The 16,392-nt window shown below is 44.1% G+C and overlaps 1 protein-coding gene across 2 annotated transcripts in view; it reads right to left on the minus strand.

Moving 5' to 3' along the window:
- Window positions 1-16,392, minus strand: part of TAB3 (TGF-beta activated kinase 1 (MAP3K7) binding protein 3) — an 87,175-nt gene that overhangs the window by 37,769 nt on the left and 33,014 nt on the right. Inside the window, exons 2-3 of one of the 2 annotated variants that reach the window (XM_040336498.1) lie at window positions 13,302-13,422; window positions 4,555-5,941 (exon numbers count right to left, since the gene is read on the minus strand). In XM_040336498.1, the coding sequence (XP_040192432.1) occupies window positions 4,555-5,941; window positions 13,302-13,334 (1,420 nt within the window). In that variant the 5' untranslated portion in view covers window positions 13,335-13,422. Of the gene's footprint in view, window positions 1-4,554; window positions 5,942-13,232; window positions 13,423-16,392 lie in introns of both variants that reach the window. The other variant, XM_040336497.1, reaches the window with a different exon arrangement.

A 16,392-nucleotide genomic window follows, 5' to 3' on the forward strand; every position in this document is an offset into this window, starting at 1 on the left:
TGTAGAGACCATTCCCCCGGCAACAGAGTCTGGCGACTTAAAAAGTCCGCCTGAAGGTTGTCCACTCCTGGAATAAATATCGCCGATATGCAGGGCACATGAGCTTCTGCCCATAGGAGAATCAAGCTCACCTCTCTCTGAGCGGCTTGACTCTTGGTTCCCCCTTGGTGATTTATGTATGCCACTGCTGTGGCATTGTCCGATTGAATTCTCACCGGGAACCCCTGCAACTTGGACGTCCAAGCCCTGAGGGCTAGTCGAGCTGCTCTGAGCTCCAAGATGTTGATGGGCAATTGCTTCTCTGGCTTTGCCCAAGTTCCTTGGCGAGTGCAACCATCCAAAATTGCTCCCCAGCCTGTTAGGCTGGCGTCTGTGGTTACTATCTTCCAAGCCACTGGGCTGAAAGACTTCCCCTTCAGTAGATTCTGAGGGTCTAACCACCAACACAGACTTTGTCGGACTCTTGATGAGAGCGGCAAAGGGATATCTAAGGCCTGTGGCCTCCTGCTCCAGGCTGACAGAATGGCTGCCTGGAGGATGCGAGTGTGGCTCTGGGCGTACGGTACCGCCTCGAATGTGGCCACCATTTTGCCTAGTAACCTCATACATAGGCGAACAGTTGGTTCCTTCTTGCTTAGAACCAGTAGAATTAATTCCTTGATGGCTTTGACTTTTATCAGAGGCAGAAACACCCTCTGTTGTTCTGTGTCTAATCTCATGCCGAGATATTCCAACTGCCTTGTGGGCTGGAATACTGATTTTTCTTGATTTAGGACCCAGCCGAACCTCTCGAGGTACTGGACTGTGAGGGCCACTGCTTGTTTCAAGCCAGGAGACGAGTGATCTATGACTAGGAGGTCGTCCAGGTATGCTAGGATTGTGACCCCTTGAATCCTTAGATTGGCTAGGATTGGAGCTAGGACCTTCGTGAATACCCGGGGGGCCGTAGCTAACCCGAAGGGAAGCGCCATGAATTGGAAATGACGTAGAGCCACCGAGAAGCGTAGAAATCTTTGATGTGGCTGGTAAACTGGAACATGAAGGTAAGCATCCTTTATGTCTATGGATGCCATAAAATCGTCCTTCTGAAGTGCGGCAACTGCCGACCGCACGGATTCCATCCGAAATGAGCGGACCTTTAGGTATGCATTTACCATTTTTAAGTCCAAAATTGGCCTGACATCGCCGTTGGGCTTTGGGATAATGAATAGGTTGGAGTAGAAACCTAGCCCCTGTTCTTGGACTGGTACCTCTACTATTACCTCCTGAGAGAGTAGATGATTCAATGCCGCTATTAATGCGGCTCCCTTCTTGGGATCGTTTGGTACTCTTGACTCCTGAAAATGAGGAGGAGGAAACTTTAGGAAGTCTAGTTTGTAGCCTGTAGCCACGGAGGACCGTACCCATTTGTCGGGAATGCTGGTCTCCCAAACCTCTGTAAAGAGACGCAGTCTTCCCCCCACCTTCGAGGGTGGGGGCGCCCCTTCATAAGGCCGGCTTGGGGGCTGGCTTTGCTGGCTTGCGAAACCACTGCTTCTTGCCTGCGCCGGCCTGTCCCTGCGACTTGTTAAAATTTGCTTTCGCAGGAGGCCGTCGATACTGTTTGGTATTGGAGGGCCCCTGCCCAGGGGAGTACTGTCGTTTAAACGCAGGCCCCCGAAACTTCCTCTTGGTGGGCAAAAGAGTACTTTTTCCGCTTGAAATGGTCTGGATGTATTTATCCAGGTCTTCTCCGAAGAGTCGTCCTCCATGGAAGGGAAACCCTACCAGGAGCTTCTTGCATGGGGGCTCTGCCTCCCAGCTCTTTAACCATAAGAGTCTTCTCATATGGATAAGGGATAATGATAGGCGTGACGCTTGCTGGATCGAATCCTTAATCGCATCTACCGTAAATCGTATGGCCCTAGGGACGTCCGAAAATTCTTCTGCCTGCTGGGCAGGAATAAGTTTAAGCATCTGCTTAGCTTGATCCGATAATGCTTGCGCAACCCCAATTGCAGCCACAGCTGGCTGCACTACTGCCCTTGCAGTAGTGAAGGAGGTCTTCAGTAGCGTTTCCAAGCGTTTATCAACCGGATCCTTGAACACCTGTATGTTTTCTACAGGGCATGTTAAAGACTTGTTAACACATGAGATGGCTGCGTCTACAGCCGGGGCTGCCCATCTCTTGGAAAATTTCTCTTCCATAGGATATAAGGCAGAGAATCTCTTTGGTGGTACAAAGATTCTATCTGGCTTGGCCCAATCTTGGAACATAACTTCCTCTAGTAGAGGATGGATCGGAAAAACCGCATTGGTTTGAGGCGCTCTTAGTGAGCCTAAAGCTGAGACCGTTGATACTTGGAGATCTGGTACTGGCAAGTTAAACGTCCTATGGACCAAGTCTGTTAAAACTTGAACCCACCAGCTCTCCCCTTGGGAGGCTGCGCCAGACTCCTCCGTACCCGGATCCTCGATCCCTGAACCTACTTGGTCCTTGTCCAAGAGGTCTTCCCATTCCTCTGCGGAAGGGACCTCCTCGTCTGAGGGTTCACGCTCGGGCGACGGAGATCTATTCCGTTTTCTGCCCCGCATAGCCTTGGCTATCATTTTTTCCATTCTTTTTTCCATCTCTTTTAGAGAGGTGGACAGTACCTCGTCCGTGACCATCCTAGGGTTGGACTGACCCGTGCCAGCTCCAGCCTCAGATCCCGATGGTCTCACCAAGGCTCCTTCTGGGGAAAGTAGCGGTAAGACTTTGTCCGAGACCCCGGACCCTCTGGGGGAATCCCCACCTTTTGTACCCTCCGAACCAGATGCCATGGTACAATACCGAGGTACGCCCGCTACTTAATGGTGTTTTGGGAAAATAAATAGTTGTTGCCCACAAACCCTTTCTGGGGAAAAAATGCCTTTCCTTATTAATCTTGGCTTTTTTTTTTTTTTTTTTTTTAAACCAAAGAAAGAAAAACCATTCTGTCCCCTTTAGTAGTATTTGCCAATAAAAACTGCTGAAAAGAAAAAAGAAAAAAGAAACCCTATCTTTAGGGTGAAAGACAGTCTGTTTGCAGACTGTAATACTTTTCTTTGGCCACTGTGTGTCCTCGGCGCCCCACTCTGCCGCTCTGTCCTCCTCTCTCAGTTCCAACACATCACTGAGCTGGGAACTCTTTTGGAAGGGCCGCCCCTTCCTTTTACCTACGGGCCCGCCCTTCCCCTTCAGAAAAACGGCGCGAAATTGCGCCCATAACACGGGGACGCGCGCGCGCGCCCGCCGCGGGGGGGGGGGGGGGGGCCCACACGAGGAGGTCAGAGGCTGATCCTGCCGTACAGGCCAGGATCCATAGAGCGGCACTGATCTGTCTGCAGCAACCGCCTGGACCTCTCTGAGCAGGCTTGCAGGTAAGAGCATTCACTCTCTTTACATAAGAAACCTCAATAGATTCCCAGGGGCTTCTCTTAAGAGAATTGTCACTATACACACAGGCCCTTTTCAATGCTACTAGCACCAGTTGCAATACTACCAGGGAGGTCACAATTATGGGGATTATACACATATATATAGTCATCCTATCTTTAAGATATGTGACTCACCTTGCCAGATGCAGCGCATAAACCATAGGCATGTCCCGCTGTGACCTTCCCCCAGACAAAACCTGCTGCGAACCAAGTTCCGCAAGTTTTCCCTTTCACTTACCTGCTCCATGCCGCAGGACTTTGCACAGCAAGAGGTCCAATCTTCCCCCATCTCCGTGGGGCTGTCTAGACCTTCAGGCCCTGGGTTCCTATGAAGGATCCACTGTCCTGGGCCCATATAGCACCCTGGCAACAGAAACATTAGGCCCCCAAAGGTTTCTAGGTTCTGGGCCCAGGGTCCAGCTCTCTGTGACAGAAAGCATTATGGGCTATACCCCAATGGTTTGGGGTCCGGTTACTGACCACTTTAGCACTGAGGCCTTTGGACAGAACCGGTTAGCCCACCTTAATCCCAAGGATGTGGAGGCAAGCTAAACCATGACCAACACCTAAGACACTGGCGTAAAAACTGAGGTACTCCTCCTATGGGAGGGGGTTATATAGGGAGGGGCATTTCCTGTTTGAAGATTGCCAGTGTCAACACCTGAAGGTACTCCATATAACCCATATAGTAATGAATGCCGCTCTGTGTCCCGTGATGTACGATAAAGAAATAGCATTGGTGAAGCATAATTAACAAATTTTCCAAGCTTCTGGTCTACCCTCTATAAACCTATCTACTGGTTTTATAAATTGATAGAACCTATAAAATAAGACTATTATGAATAGCCAGTTTCTCCATTGATAGTGCCAAGGCAAACTGGAAATTTTTTAAATGACTAGTTATGGACAACGCGGCGTCCTTCTTGTAGGCAATTACCATAATTTGGTCTTCCGTTGAAGGCAAGTAAAGGAACCAAAAAACAGTAATGCGCCCTGAAGATTAAATCAATAGCACAGACCTACCAGAGAAATCATGCAGAGATAGGAGAAGGAAAACAGCAGTGTCTCTCTAGGACTCCCAGGAGTAAAATAATAATAAAAAAAACACGGCAGTACCTTGGGTATATGCGTAGTCATCTGATCCAGAACTGGAACTTCGATGGTATTTGTGAATTCCCTTTTCAACTCCTGATGATGGCATCAGCGAAATTGGCTGTATAGGTTCTGGAGCACCCGGATGCTGCTCTTGGTCCACAATATTTAGAAGATTTTCAGTAGGAGCCCGTGCAACAGTAATTTTAAAAACAGTTGGGTTCGATGGAGACATCAGTACACGAGGAGAAGGCGTGGGAGAGCCACAGGTGGTCGGTGGTTGCGAATAGGTTATATATAAGGGATTAACACCGTATGGAGTCTTTGGCTGGCCTTGTATCGCCCTTGAAGGTGAGCCTGGTCGTGCACTTGAGGCATATGCAGAATGTGGACTCCGCTGGGAGGGTGGATTACTAATTGGTGAAGGACTTCTATTCATTGCATTTCCTGGTCTTTGTTGTGATTCAACTGTAATTTCTATTTTGTTCATCCCAGGAGCCTTGTTCATGCCAGAACCATAGGGTAGATAAGATACAGAATGGCTACTTTGCTTTGGATAGGGAGGTGGAGCTTGGGAATAAGCATGAGGAGAAACTGTTGAGGGACTAGGGGGCATGAACACATGTGAAGTCTGGTGACTTAGCGCATTAGGCTGCACTTGATGCTGTGGGGAGCTATAAGGAGACGTACATTGTGACGTAGGAGGGGAACGAAAAGCAGACTGTGGAATTTGAGGCTGTTTAGGTGAATACTGTGTAGATTGGTAACTCTGAGGAAATGCTGGATGAGGGCAAGGACTGTAGTTTGGGTGAGGAACTGGAGAGGACTGGGGCCATGGTGTGTTTTGTGGGGTTTGTCTTCCTGGAGAATTTTGGGAAGACTGTCTAATGTAAATAGAACTTGGAGACCCATAAGGATTGCTCTGCACTTGAGGAAGAATCTGTAAAGCTCTGGGCACATTGTGAGCAGAGGGTATATTCTGTGATACTGTTACAGTTATAGGACTTGTACTGTAGCGAGGTATGTGCATATAATTTGGCAGGGAAGCTTGCATAGCTGACGAATTGACACTTTGCTGCGGGGGAGGAGTTGGCGAGTTTCGTTCATTCAAGAAAAATTGATTGTAATTTTGTGGCACAATTGCTGGGGCAGAATGAGGCTCTTGAACCAAACATATAAGCTTGCCAGAAGCACGCTGAGGATCAATATGCCCATCACTTGAGCTATGAACCAGTGGACGACCATTCATTTGTGTTACTTCACCATGGAAATTGGTGCCTGGGTGAATGCCAAGATTGATGTGCAAAAGATTGTTTGTTCTAGTGTCTTCTGGATTGTGCCCTTCCATATAAAGGTATTTACAGCTCTCTTGTGTCAGGGCTCGGCAGCAGGCATCAATGTTGCCGTTATTCTTCATTAAAAAATAAATAAATGAAAGAAAATAAATAGGAATTAGAAAAAACGTCATTAAAAAAACACAGATGTTAAGCAAGTATGTGTGTATTTTCTGCCAATGAAAGGATACCTGTACTGAGTACAAAAAAAAAAAAAAAAAAAAAGGCTGCCATTACAGACCTTCTAAAAATGCTAGCTGCCTACCACTACACTGTTTGGTTTCAATATTTTCTGAAGCGGAAACCTGGAACCTGCATGCACATACCAGACGTCATAATACTGAATATACACAATTGTTCCTGTAGGGCGACTCGGAAACTACCAAAGCCAACATTTCAGAACAGCATGACGTTCTCAATATTCCTTTTTACAACAACTTGATTGATATGTATAAAAATGTTAACTTGATTGACAGACTATACCAATCAGATGATGACAATGTAAATAAGCTGCATCAATGCAAACGAAGAATCGCCCCACGAAGACACTGTATACCGACAGCGGCTGATTGTTAAAAAAAAAAAAAGCACAGAACCACTTGCAGATGGTCAGTTTAATTTGCTGCCCAGCAGTCTCCGCTGCAATTTGTGCCCTCTTCCCTCGCTGTTTTTGTCAACTTCTTCCCCCTTCTAGCAGCTGTGGGCACACAAGGGCGAATTGGATAGTCAGGATGGTGAGCAATATTTACTGGCTCCTTGAATGAACACAGGAAACGCTCTGTATATAGCACTCCGAGTTTATTCAGAAGGAAGGACATAGTAAACATCAGTCACATGTTTACCATGTCATCCTGTTTTGAAAAGAACAGAGTGCTCTGTACAGAGCATGTCTGTGTTCATTACAATGCTGCAAGTGAGGAGATCCTCAATCTCTTCCTTTAAAATCAAAGGTAAACCATACAGTATGTGTTTAGACCTCTGATATTTACACAGTCTCCAATACAGTACACAAATTAAATGTCAATATAAAAAATAACAGCACAAAAGAAACAAAAACAAACAGAAATATACATCCCCCCCTCACACACACACACACACACACACACACACACACACACACACACACACACACAATGTGGCAATGGATACCATGCGTGTAGAGACCATTTACACCATTGGGCATGCATTATGGGGTGTACACATGCTTTGCATTGTGCTGTTACAACACAGTGCTCATTTTATTTTAATTTTTTCAAAATTGCAAGCAATCAAACTATGCAAGGGAGCAAATAACAGTTACATTGTCTGGCAACGTGTTGCAAAGTGCTGCATCACCAAAAAATGCATGCCTGTACAATTTTATTGCAAAACACAGTAAGACAGCACACACAACACTGTGCATTGGTCATTATCACAGCGCATAGGTATGCATTTAAAAGTGGAGCACAGGGCATGGCATCAAAAGGAAGGGGGAACCCACACACTCAAAAATGTGTCAGGTTCATGCTGGACCGGCTGAATTTCCTTCAGTGTATGGCCAGCAAGATTTGGTAACATTGCTACTGTGCTTCTCCCTGTTCTTGCTGAAGGTTAGGACATGAGGTGGCAAACCTTTGCCTTCACTGGGATGGGTGCAGACAGTAATGCTAAAACTGCAAAATAAAGCATGGAGACATTGATGGATGGGTGAGTTTGCTTTAAAAAATTTAAATGCCAGTATGGGTAGATGATTCATGTAGCATTTATTTCTCCTTACTCTTTTCACAACCCTCCTGGGATGTATGACATCATTTACCTAGGCATGAAAACCAGGAAGTAACCAAAGAAATGTAAAAAAAAAAAAAAAAAAAAAAAAAGATTACAAATAATCAATGGTGATTGAGAAAGTGAAGTTCCACTTTAAAAGCGATTGCAAAGGGTCAAATTGTATTTAATTTTTTAAACAAACATGTCATACTTACCTGCTCTGTACAGTGGTTTTGCACAGAGCAGCCCTGATCTTCCTCTTCCTATGTCCTCTGCTGAAACTCCAGGCTCCTCCCACATGCTGAGAGCACCCATAGCAAGCTACCTACTATGGGGGCACTCATGCAGGCTCAATTCCAAGCCGTGATCTGTATGTCTATTGACACACACACACACACACACACAAGCATGGCTCAGCCCGGCCACCACCCCCTGGTTTTTGCCTGTGATTGACAGCAACAGGAGCCAATAGCTTACGCTGTTGCTTTTAAGCCTATGAGGAGGGAGGGATTGAGTTCAGGTAAGCATAAAAAAAAAAAAAAAAGGGGGGGGGGGGTAGCTAGACAGAAAATATTTTACCTTAATGCAGAGAAAGCATTAAGGTAAAAACCTTCAACCATTAAAACCACTAAGTATTCTTTAATATTGGAACCAATAACATGTACTGTAGGAATAGTAATTAGTGACACAAGATTCACTTTATGCCAGATTGGAATAGAACCATGACATAAATGTTATACTATGTAGCATCACCCTGAATTAGACTCTTACATGGAATGACACTAGTATGCTGCACAGCAGAACAAGTGTGATATTACACCGACTGATGTTTTCTCCAGATTCGTATATAAAAATCCTGAACAGCAAACACAGCACTTGGCAATGAATCGATACATACCTGCAACTAAAAGGAGAGCGCCTCATGTATCATAAGTGTCTGCGAGGAAACCGTCTGCTGCTTTCAACAGTTTCCAACTGTCATTTTACAAGTACAGCTTAGTAAAATATCTTACATTTTCTATAGGCAACGCAGACACTTTCCTTTAGCCTGGGTTCACACTATAGCAATGCAGGAACCAGGGTGATTCCAGCGCCGATACATGCATCGCATCTCCCCCGCAGGCACTTTTTATACTGCCTTCTGCGAACCGCTGAGGGTGTCAATACAACATTAATGATGCCCCCAGATTAGTTCACAGATCGCAGCGTGAACTGTGAATTCGGACAGGAATCAGATCGCATGGGTGTGATCTGATTCCAGTGCGAGCAAAAAAAGGTCCCTGCACCTTTATGTGAATCCAATGCCAGTTCAGCCATTCAACTGTACGGCTGAATTGGCATTGCACAGAAATTGCATCCGATCCACACAGCAGTGCAGGTGCGAATCGCATGCAATGTCTGTGTGCTATAGTGCGTTCCCAGGCTTAAAAGGGATAGTAAAAAGCTTAAAAAGTATTAAACATGTTATACTTACCTGCTTCTGTGCAGGGGTTCTCTGGCCCACTGCCGGCACTCCCGACACCTCACTTATGCAGAGTGCCCCATAGCAAGTCACATGCTACCAGGGCACTCAGGCATGCTTGCTCGAGCCAACTCTGGTTGTTCATAAAACAAACATAGCGTGGCTCAGCCCCACCTCCCCCTCACTGCCTGTGATTGACAGCAGCGCCACGTCTTAACCAATGAGGATGGAGAGATCAGGGAGAGTCACTGCTCTTGGGCACATCACTGGATCAAAATGGGGTTAAAAGTAAAAAATCAGAAGCAACAAATACTGTAGCTGTTGACTTTTTTTTTTTTTTTTTTAAGTAAAAGACACTAACCCGTCCAAGGGATTCCTTGCGGCTTCAGTCGGCTCCTCACTGCACATGCTGTCCCACAGCCTCCTGGGACTTGTGATGTGTCCCAAGAAGTTGTGGGCGGAGGGAAGGGGGAAAGAACTTCCGCTACAAATTGCCTAGGTGGTTGTGACAGAAGGGAGCAGGGACCTGTCTAAAACTAGTTACCCACCCCCTCCCCAACAAAATTTAAATATGATAGAGGAGGGAGGGAGGGGGGGGGGGGGGGGGGAGAAGAGGATGATAATAGCCAAACTTCCACTTTTGAGCGAACTTCTGCTTTAATGCCCACAGCAATGGTTTAAATAAAAGAACCTTTGGACAGATGTCCAACTGCTTGCCGACCAGCCGCCATATAACAGTTAAACGACAGGTCGGCACTGCTGGGCGAGATCACGTAGATCACGTAGCTATACGTCATCTCGCCGAGCAGCCAATAGGGACGCGCACCCCCCCGCTCGCCCCTGACTTCTGCGCGCGTGCCTGGCGGGCGCGATCGCTGCCGGGCACCCGCGATCGCTCGTTACAGAACGAAAACCGGGAGGGGGGAGAAATGACTGACCGTCTGTTCATACAAAGTATGAACAGTTTTTTTTATACATTTTTGGGGGATATTTATTATGATCAAATGCCACCAAAAGAAAGCTCTATTTGTGGTGAAAAAAAGGACGCCAATTTTGTTTGGGAGCCACATCGCACAATTGTCAGTTAAAGCGCCGCAGTTCCGAATCGCAAAAAGTGCTCTGGTCTTTGACCAGCAATATGGTCCGGGGCTGAAGTGGTTAAAGATGCTGGAGAAATTAGATGCTTAATTTATGCCATTAGGTGGTCCTTTAGTTTGCACAAGATATCGGATATAAAAAAGCAAAATGGAGTGCATGTCATTACAAAACTTGTTGTAGTTGATATACAAATCTTCAATATTATGATCAGTCAGGGTCATAAAAAAACATAAAAACAAACACACACACACAAAATGTAAAATTGATGTGTACATTTTGTATACAAAAAAAAATAAAAATAAAAAAAAAATGTTCAGCCGAATACAAAACATATCTAATAAACGAACATTTGCAGTCAGCACTAGAGGCTGCTGGCCTTTCTTATACAGTGAATATGTTCTAAGAGTTACATTTCTTAACTGCCTGTAAAAAGTTTCAGATAGAATGAGGAAGGGTTAGACCTTTTTTTTGCTGTTTGCACTGGGAAGATTCAACCTTACTACTGGTCCTACTGACTATCACTGGTGTAGAAATGATGGAAAAATCACAAATTCTGAGTGGAATCTTCCAAAGGGAAAACCAATTCTAGTGACAATTCTCTAGGAGCTAAATTCCAGTCAATTTTTAGAGACCATAATTCACTTCCTATCCCTGGGTCCTATTGCATTTCTGCCTATTGAAATCTATTCCCAACTCGCACAGCTGAAAGAGTCATAAGGGGGTTTTACGTTAAACAAGTGAAAAAGTGCTGGGCTCTCTTAAATCAGAATGTCCAGCATGCTCTACAACCTAAACTTTTAATACTTCAATTATGTTTTTCTGTAAAATTAAAAAGTATAATACACACACACACACACACACACACACACACACACACACAGTATCTCACATGAGTGGGTACACCCCTCACATTTTTGTTAATATATAGAATATCTTTTCATGTGACAACACTGAAGAAATGACACTTTGCTACAATGTAAAGTAGTGAGTGTACAGCTTGTATAACAGTGTAAATTTGCTGTCCCCTCAAACTAACTCAACACACAGCCAATAATGTCTAAACCGCTGGCAACAAAAGTGAGTACACCCCTAAGTGAAAATGTCCAAATTGGGCCCAAAGAGTCAATATTTTGTGTGGCCACCATTATTTTCCAGCACTGCCTTAATCCTCTTGGGTCTGGAGTTCACCAGAGGTTGCCACTCTTCCACTCCTCCATGATGACATAATAGAGCTGGTGGATGTTAGAGACCTTGCGCTCCTCCACCTTTCGTTTGAGGATGCCCCACAGATGCTCAATAGGGTTTAGGTCTGGAGACATGATTGGCCAGTTCATAGTCTTTACCCTCAGCTTCTTTAGCAAGGCAGTGGTTGTCTTAGAGGTGTGTTTAGCGTCGTTATGTTGGAATACTGCCCTGCAGCCCAGTCTTCAAAAGGGAGGGGGATCATGCTCGGCTTCAGTATGTCACAGTACATGTTGGCATTCATGGTTCCCTCAATGAACTGTAGCTCCCCAGTGATGGCAGCACTCATGCAGCCCCAAACCATGACACTCCCACCACCATGCTTGACTGTAGGAAAGACACACTTGTCTCCTCACCTGGTTGCCGCAACTCACGCTTGACACCATCTGAACCAAGTTTATCTTAGTCTCATCAGACCACAGGACATGGTTTAAGTAATCCATGTCCTTGTCTTCAGAAAACCGTTTGCCGGCTTTCTTGTGCATCATCTTTAAAAGAGGCCATGCAGACCAATTTGATGCAGCGTGCGGCGTATGGTCTGAGCAGTGACACGCCGATTCCCCACCCCTTCAACCTCTGCAGCAATTCTGGCAGCACTAATTTGTCTGTTTCCCAAAGACAACCTCTTGATAGGCCGCTGAGCAAATGCACTCGACTTCTTTAGTCGACCATGGCAAGGCCTGTTCGGAGTGGAACCTGTCCTGGTGAACCGCTGTATGGTTTGGCTACCGTGCTGCAGCTCAGTTTCAGGATCTTGGCAATCTTCTTATAGCTTAGGCCATCTTCATGAACAACAATTCTTTTTTTCAGATCCTCAGAGAGTTCTTCGTCATGAGGTGCCGCATTGAAACTCCAGTGACCAGTATGAGAGAGTGAGAACACCAAATTTAACACACCTGCTACTCATTCACACCTGAGACCTTATAACATGACACCGGGGAGGGAAAAGGCTAATTAGGCCCAATTTGGACATTTTCACTTAGGGGTTGTACTCGCTTTTGTTGCCAGCAGTTTAGACATTATTAATGGCTGAGTGTTGAGTTATTTTGAGGAGACAGCAAGTTTTCACTGTTATACAAGCTTTACACTCAATACTTTACATTGTAGCAAAGTGTAATTTCTTCAGTGTTGTCACATGAAAATATATAAAAATAGGTACAAACATGTACTTACTTTTGTGAGATATATATATATATATATAAAAAAAATTATTGAACAAAAATCATTACAGCTCTTCTTTAAATACAATAAAAGGTGACACTATAATTTTACAAAATGTCCTATTGAGAGCATTACATCCTTTAGCTTTGTAGCTATGACATTCTCATAACAGCTCTAGAGGTATGGTAGAGGATGAGAAAATAAATGTATATTGATCCTGGTCTACATGGTTTCAGAAAAATGTTTTACTTTGAGAAAAAAAAAAAATGAATAAAAAATATTTAACACGCATAGCTGACCTGGGGAAAAAAAGCTGGGGCATCCGTTTATAAGATTAAAGAAAAACAAGCAAATTATACAGAACACACATTTCATGCTTAATTGAGGATTAATTTGTGTGAATTATATATTAGTAGTTCTATCATTATCCTAATATTGCATACGAGAATATACTTCCACATATGCGGTTACCTAATTTTCAACCACTGACCTGACAAGAATGCCATAAAATGGTTTTGTTTTTTGAAGCAGATATTTTGTTTAGCTAGCAAGTAGAAAAAAGGGGCTAAAGTTTGTTAGGCTTTTAAAAAAGGTACCAGGAACTATGGCTAGATAGGTAAAGCAAACACACATAATTAATTGGTCACTCTAGCACATACCTGCATCATGCACTGAGATACCACTTCCAGTGGAATCTCAGGGAAGCGTTGCTGAAGATCATTTAATACCTGGATGTCAAGCTGTTGACTGCTTTGCGCCATCTCCACATTGATGCAGCACTACGTTGTAATAGGAGGGGACTCACAACGCCCTCCGGTGGTTGTGATCTTCTGAACCTTCCTGCATTTTCTGCGTAAAAACACATTCAAATACAATTGGTTAAAGATGGGACCATTCTGAATATACGTTTAGTCACATATTAACCATTTAACCCCCGGACCATATTGCTGGTCAAAGACCAGAGCACATTTTGCAATTCGGCACTGCGTCGCTTTAACTGACAATTGCGCGGTTGTGCGACGTGGCTCCCAAACAAAATTGGTGTCCTCTTTCCCCCACAAATAGAGCTTTCTTTTGGTGGTATTAGATCACCTCTGTGGTTTTTAGTTTTTGCTCTTTAAACAAAAATAGAGACACAATTTTGAAAATATATATAAAAAAACAAAAAAAACGTTTTTTCCCCTCAGTTTAGGCCGATACAAATTCTACATATTTTTCATAAAAAAAAAAAAAAAAAAAAAAAAAAATCGCAATAAGCGTTCATTGAATGGTTTGCGCAAAAGTTATAGGGGGTGTTTTTATGGCCTTTTTATTAATATTAGTGGCCTGCGCAAGAGCCGGCGTATAGCTACGGGCTCTCGCGCAGGGGAGCCGACCTGCCGGCTGGTCGGCAACCAGTTAAGAAAACTCAAAGTGGAAGTGCATGCTAAACTAAAATCCCTGCATCTAAAGCCACCAACTGTCTAACACTATCCTATGTAGCCCTGTAAAAGAAAAAAAGAAAAATCTGTATAGATACCTTCTCTGCAAGCGATCTGACCTCCAGCAGCGGAAGCTGAGCTGTCAGCCGAGGCGTCGCTGTGGAGGGGGGTTCAGAGGACGTGTCCGGCAACAGAAAACCCATAGTAACTCTATGGGTGATGTCACTTCCCATTCATTTCACAACCGTTGTTGAACGTGTGTGTACTCAGCAGAGCTTCCGCCGCTGGAGATTGGGTCGGATCGCTTGCAGAAAAGATATGCAATACGGATTTTATAATTACAGGGCTAGATAGTATAGTGTTAGAATGTTGGTGGCTATAGATGTAGGGATTTTAGTTTTAGCATGAACTTCCACTATAATGAAAACGATGGGAAAGGGTTTTAATTATTCCACTGTAGAAGAAAAATATACAGCAAGTCGAAAAGCCAACAAGTCGAAGTCTGCATAACGTCAGTTAAAAGTAAACATGCACAATTTTTTATTTATTTTTTATTAAAAAGTGTTTTTGTCAACCCTGATCAGTCACAATTTTCCCCTTCCTTGCCTTCTTTATCTTTAAAAGTTATTTAAACCGGTACTTTGTAATGCAGTGGTTGTCAACCTTTCGGACCTCGTGGACTACTAAATTCACAATTCTGAAGACCGCGGACCAACAACATAAATTTTACACGCCTTATATACACACACAATGCTTTGGCTCTCCCCCCTCCCTCCTCCTCATGCTGCTGTCTCACACACACTCATCGTTGGATTTCCCCTCCGCAACCAGCAATGTGCTCGAGCTCCCTCACAGTCTGTGATCAGTGCTGCCATTAGAAGTCCCCTCGTTCTTTACCTCACGCTCTCTGCACTACTCCCAGCGCCTCCCTCACAGGAGCCGGAAATACAGAGAAGGTATCAGGTATCAATGCATGCCGACAGTATTGATTGTCAGCACACATTAAGAACACTGCTGGAAACTACATTGGGTGGTATACGTCCCCCACAATATTGATTTCCGGCAGAACCCCTTTGAGGACCACCAATATTTTCTGGTGGACCATCAGTGGACCACTGGTTGGCGACTGCTGCTCTAATTCTCGATAACTTGTAAAGCGATGCAGACACACAGCTTTTTATTACTTTTCCATTCAGTAATCAGAGAAAGCACATCAGGAAACAAACAGAAATATCTTTAGAACAGACGTATGCTAAAATTCTTAAAACTAAAAAAAAAAAGTTATTTCCTCTTTTCCTCTTTAGCACAACTAGATGCTCTTAATCAAGATAAAACTTTTTTTAATCCTTATGCTACAATCATTAGTAAATAGATAGGAGGTTATATTGCATTTTCTTGTTTTATGCCTCATACACAAACACGATCGGTTTTCCCGTCGGTAAAAAGTCTGCTGGAAAAACCGAGAACCTGCTCGGTACGGTAGCTTTTTTCCCTACACACAGCCGGGTTTCCTGGCAGGAAAACTGCCATGGGAGCTTTGGTCGAAAAAAGAAAAAAAAAAAAAAAGAGAACATGTTCTAATTTTTCCACCAGTTTTCCTGTCGGAAAAACTGCGATTGAGCACACACACGGCCATGAAAACTGGTCGTGTGTACGAGGCATTAACTTTTTTTTTTTTTTTAACAAATTACTTCCTGGTTTCTAGATTGGGCCAAAATTGTGTCATACATCCCATAAGTCTTCACAAGCATTTTTTCCTTTCATCTGGACAAGAAAAAGCTTTCTGAGATAAGCACACCCTCCTGCCTGCATGCCTGTTCAAGGGCCGATGGATTATAGGAAGTAAATTATACATTAATCATCTGCCCTTACTCAAGATGGCCACATCTAGAAATACTAGAGGGGTGATTACTCAACAAAATAAATCATAGAGACATGAATGGATGGGTGAGTTTGCGCTAAATATAAAAAATGAATTAAATTGGGTTTTCAGTTTGTGGTGCTCATATACAATTTAGTTCTGCTTTAAACTAGTCTTTAAAATACTGTAATTGATATTATATCCAAACCAGGTACAGTTTTAGAGCCCATTCACACAGGGGCAACACGACTTTCAGCACGACTTTGGGAGGCAATTTGGACACGACTTGAGTATGAATCATCAGGCAACTTACAAGACAACTTCAAGCCGCCTCCAGGACAGGAGACTTTCCAGTGGCCAATCAAACAACAATCAGCCCTGTGGGAGGGGTTTGCTTGAGAAATGTATGTTCTCTTCCTGTATTGTTGCTTCAGTTAACACAGTGATCCGACTTCTGAGGCGACTTCCATTGAAATCAATGGGTACAAGTTGCCTAGAAGTCGGATTGAAGTAGTACAGGAACCTTTTCTGAAGTCG

This window comes from Rana temporaria, chromosome 2, assembly GCF_905171775.1.
Source record: "Rana temporaria chromosome 2, aRanTem1.1, whole genome shotgun sequence".
Lineage (NCBI taxonomy): Eukaryota > Metazoa > Chordata > Amphibia > Anura > Ranidae > Rana > Rana temporaria.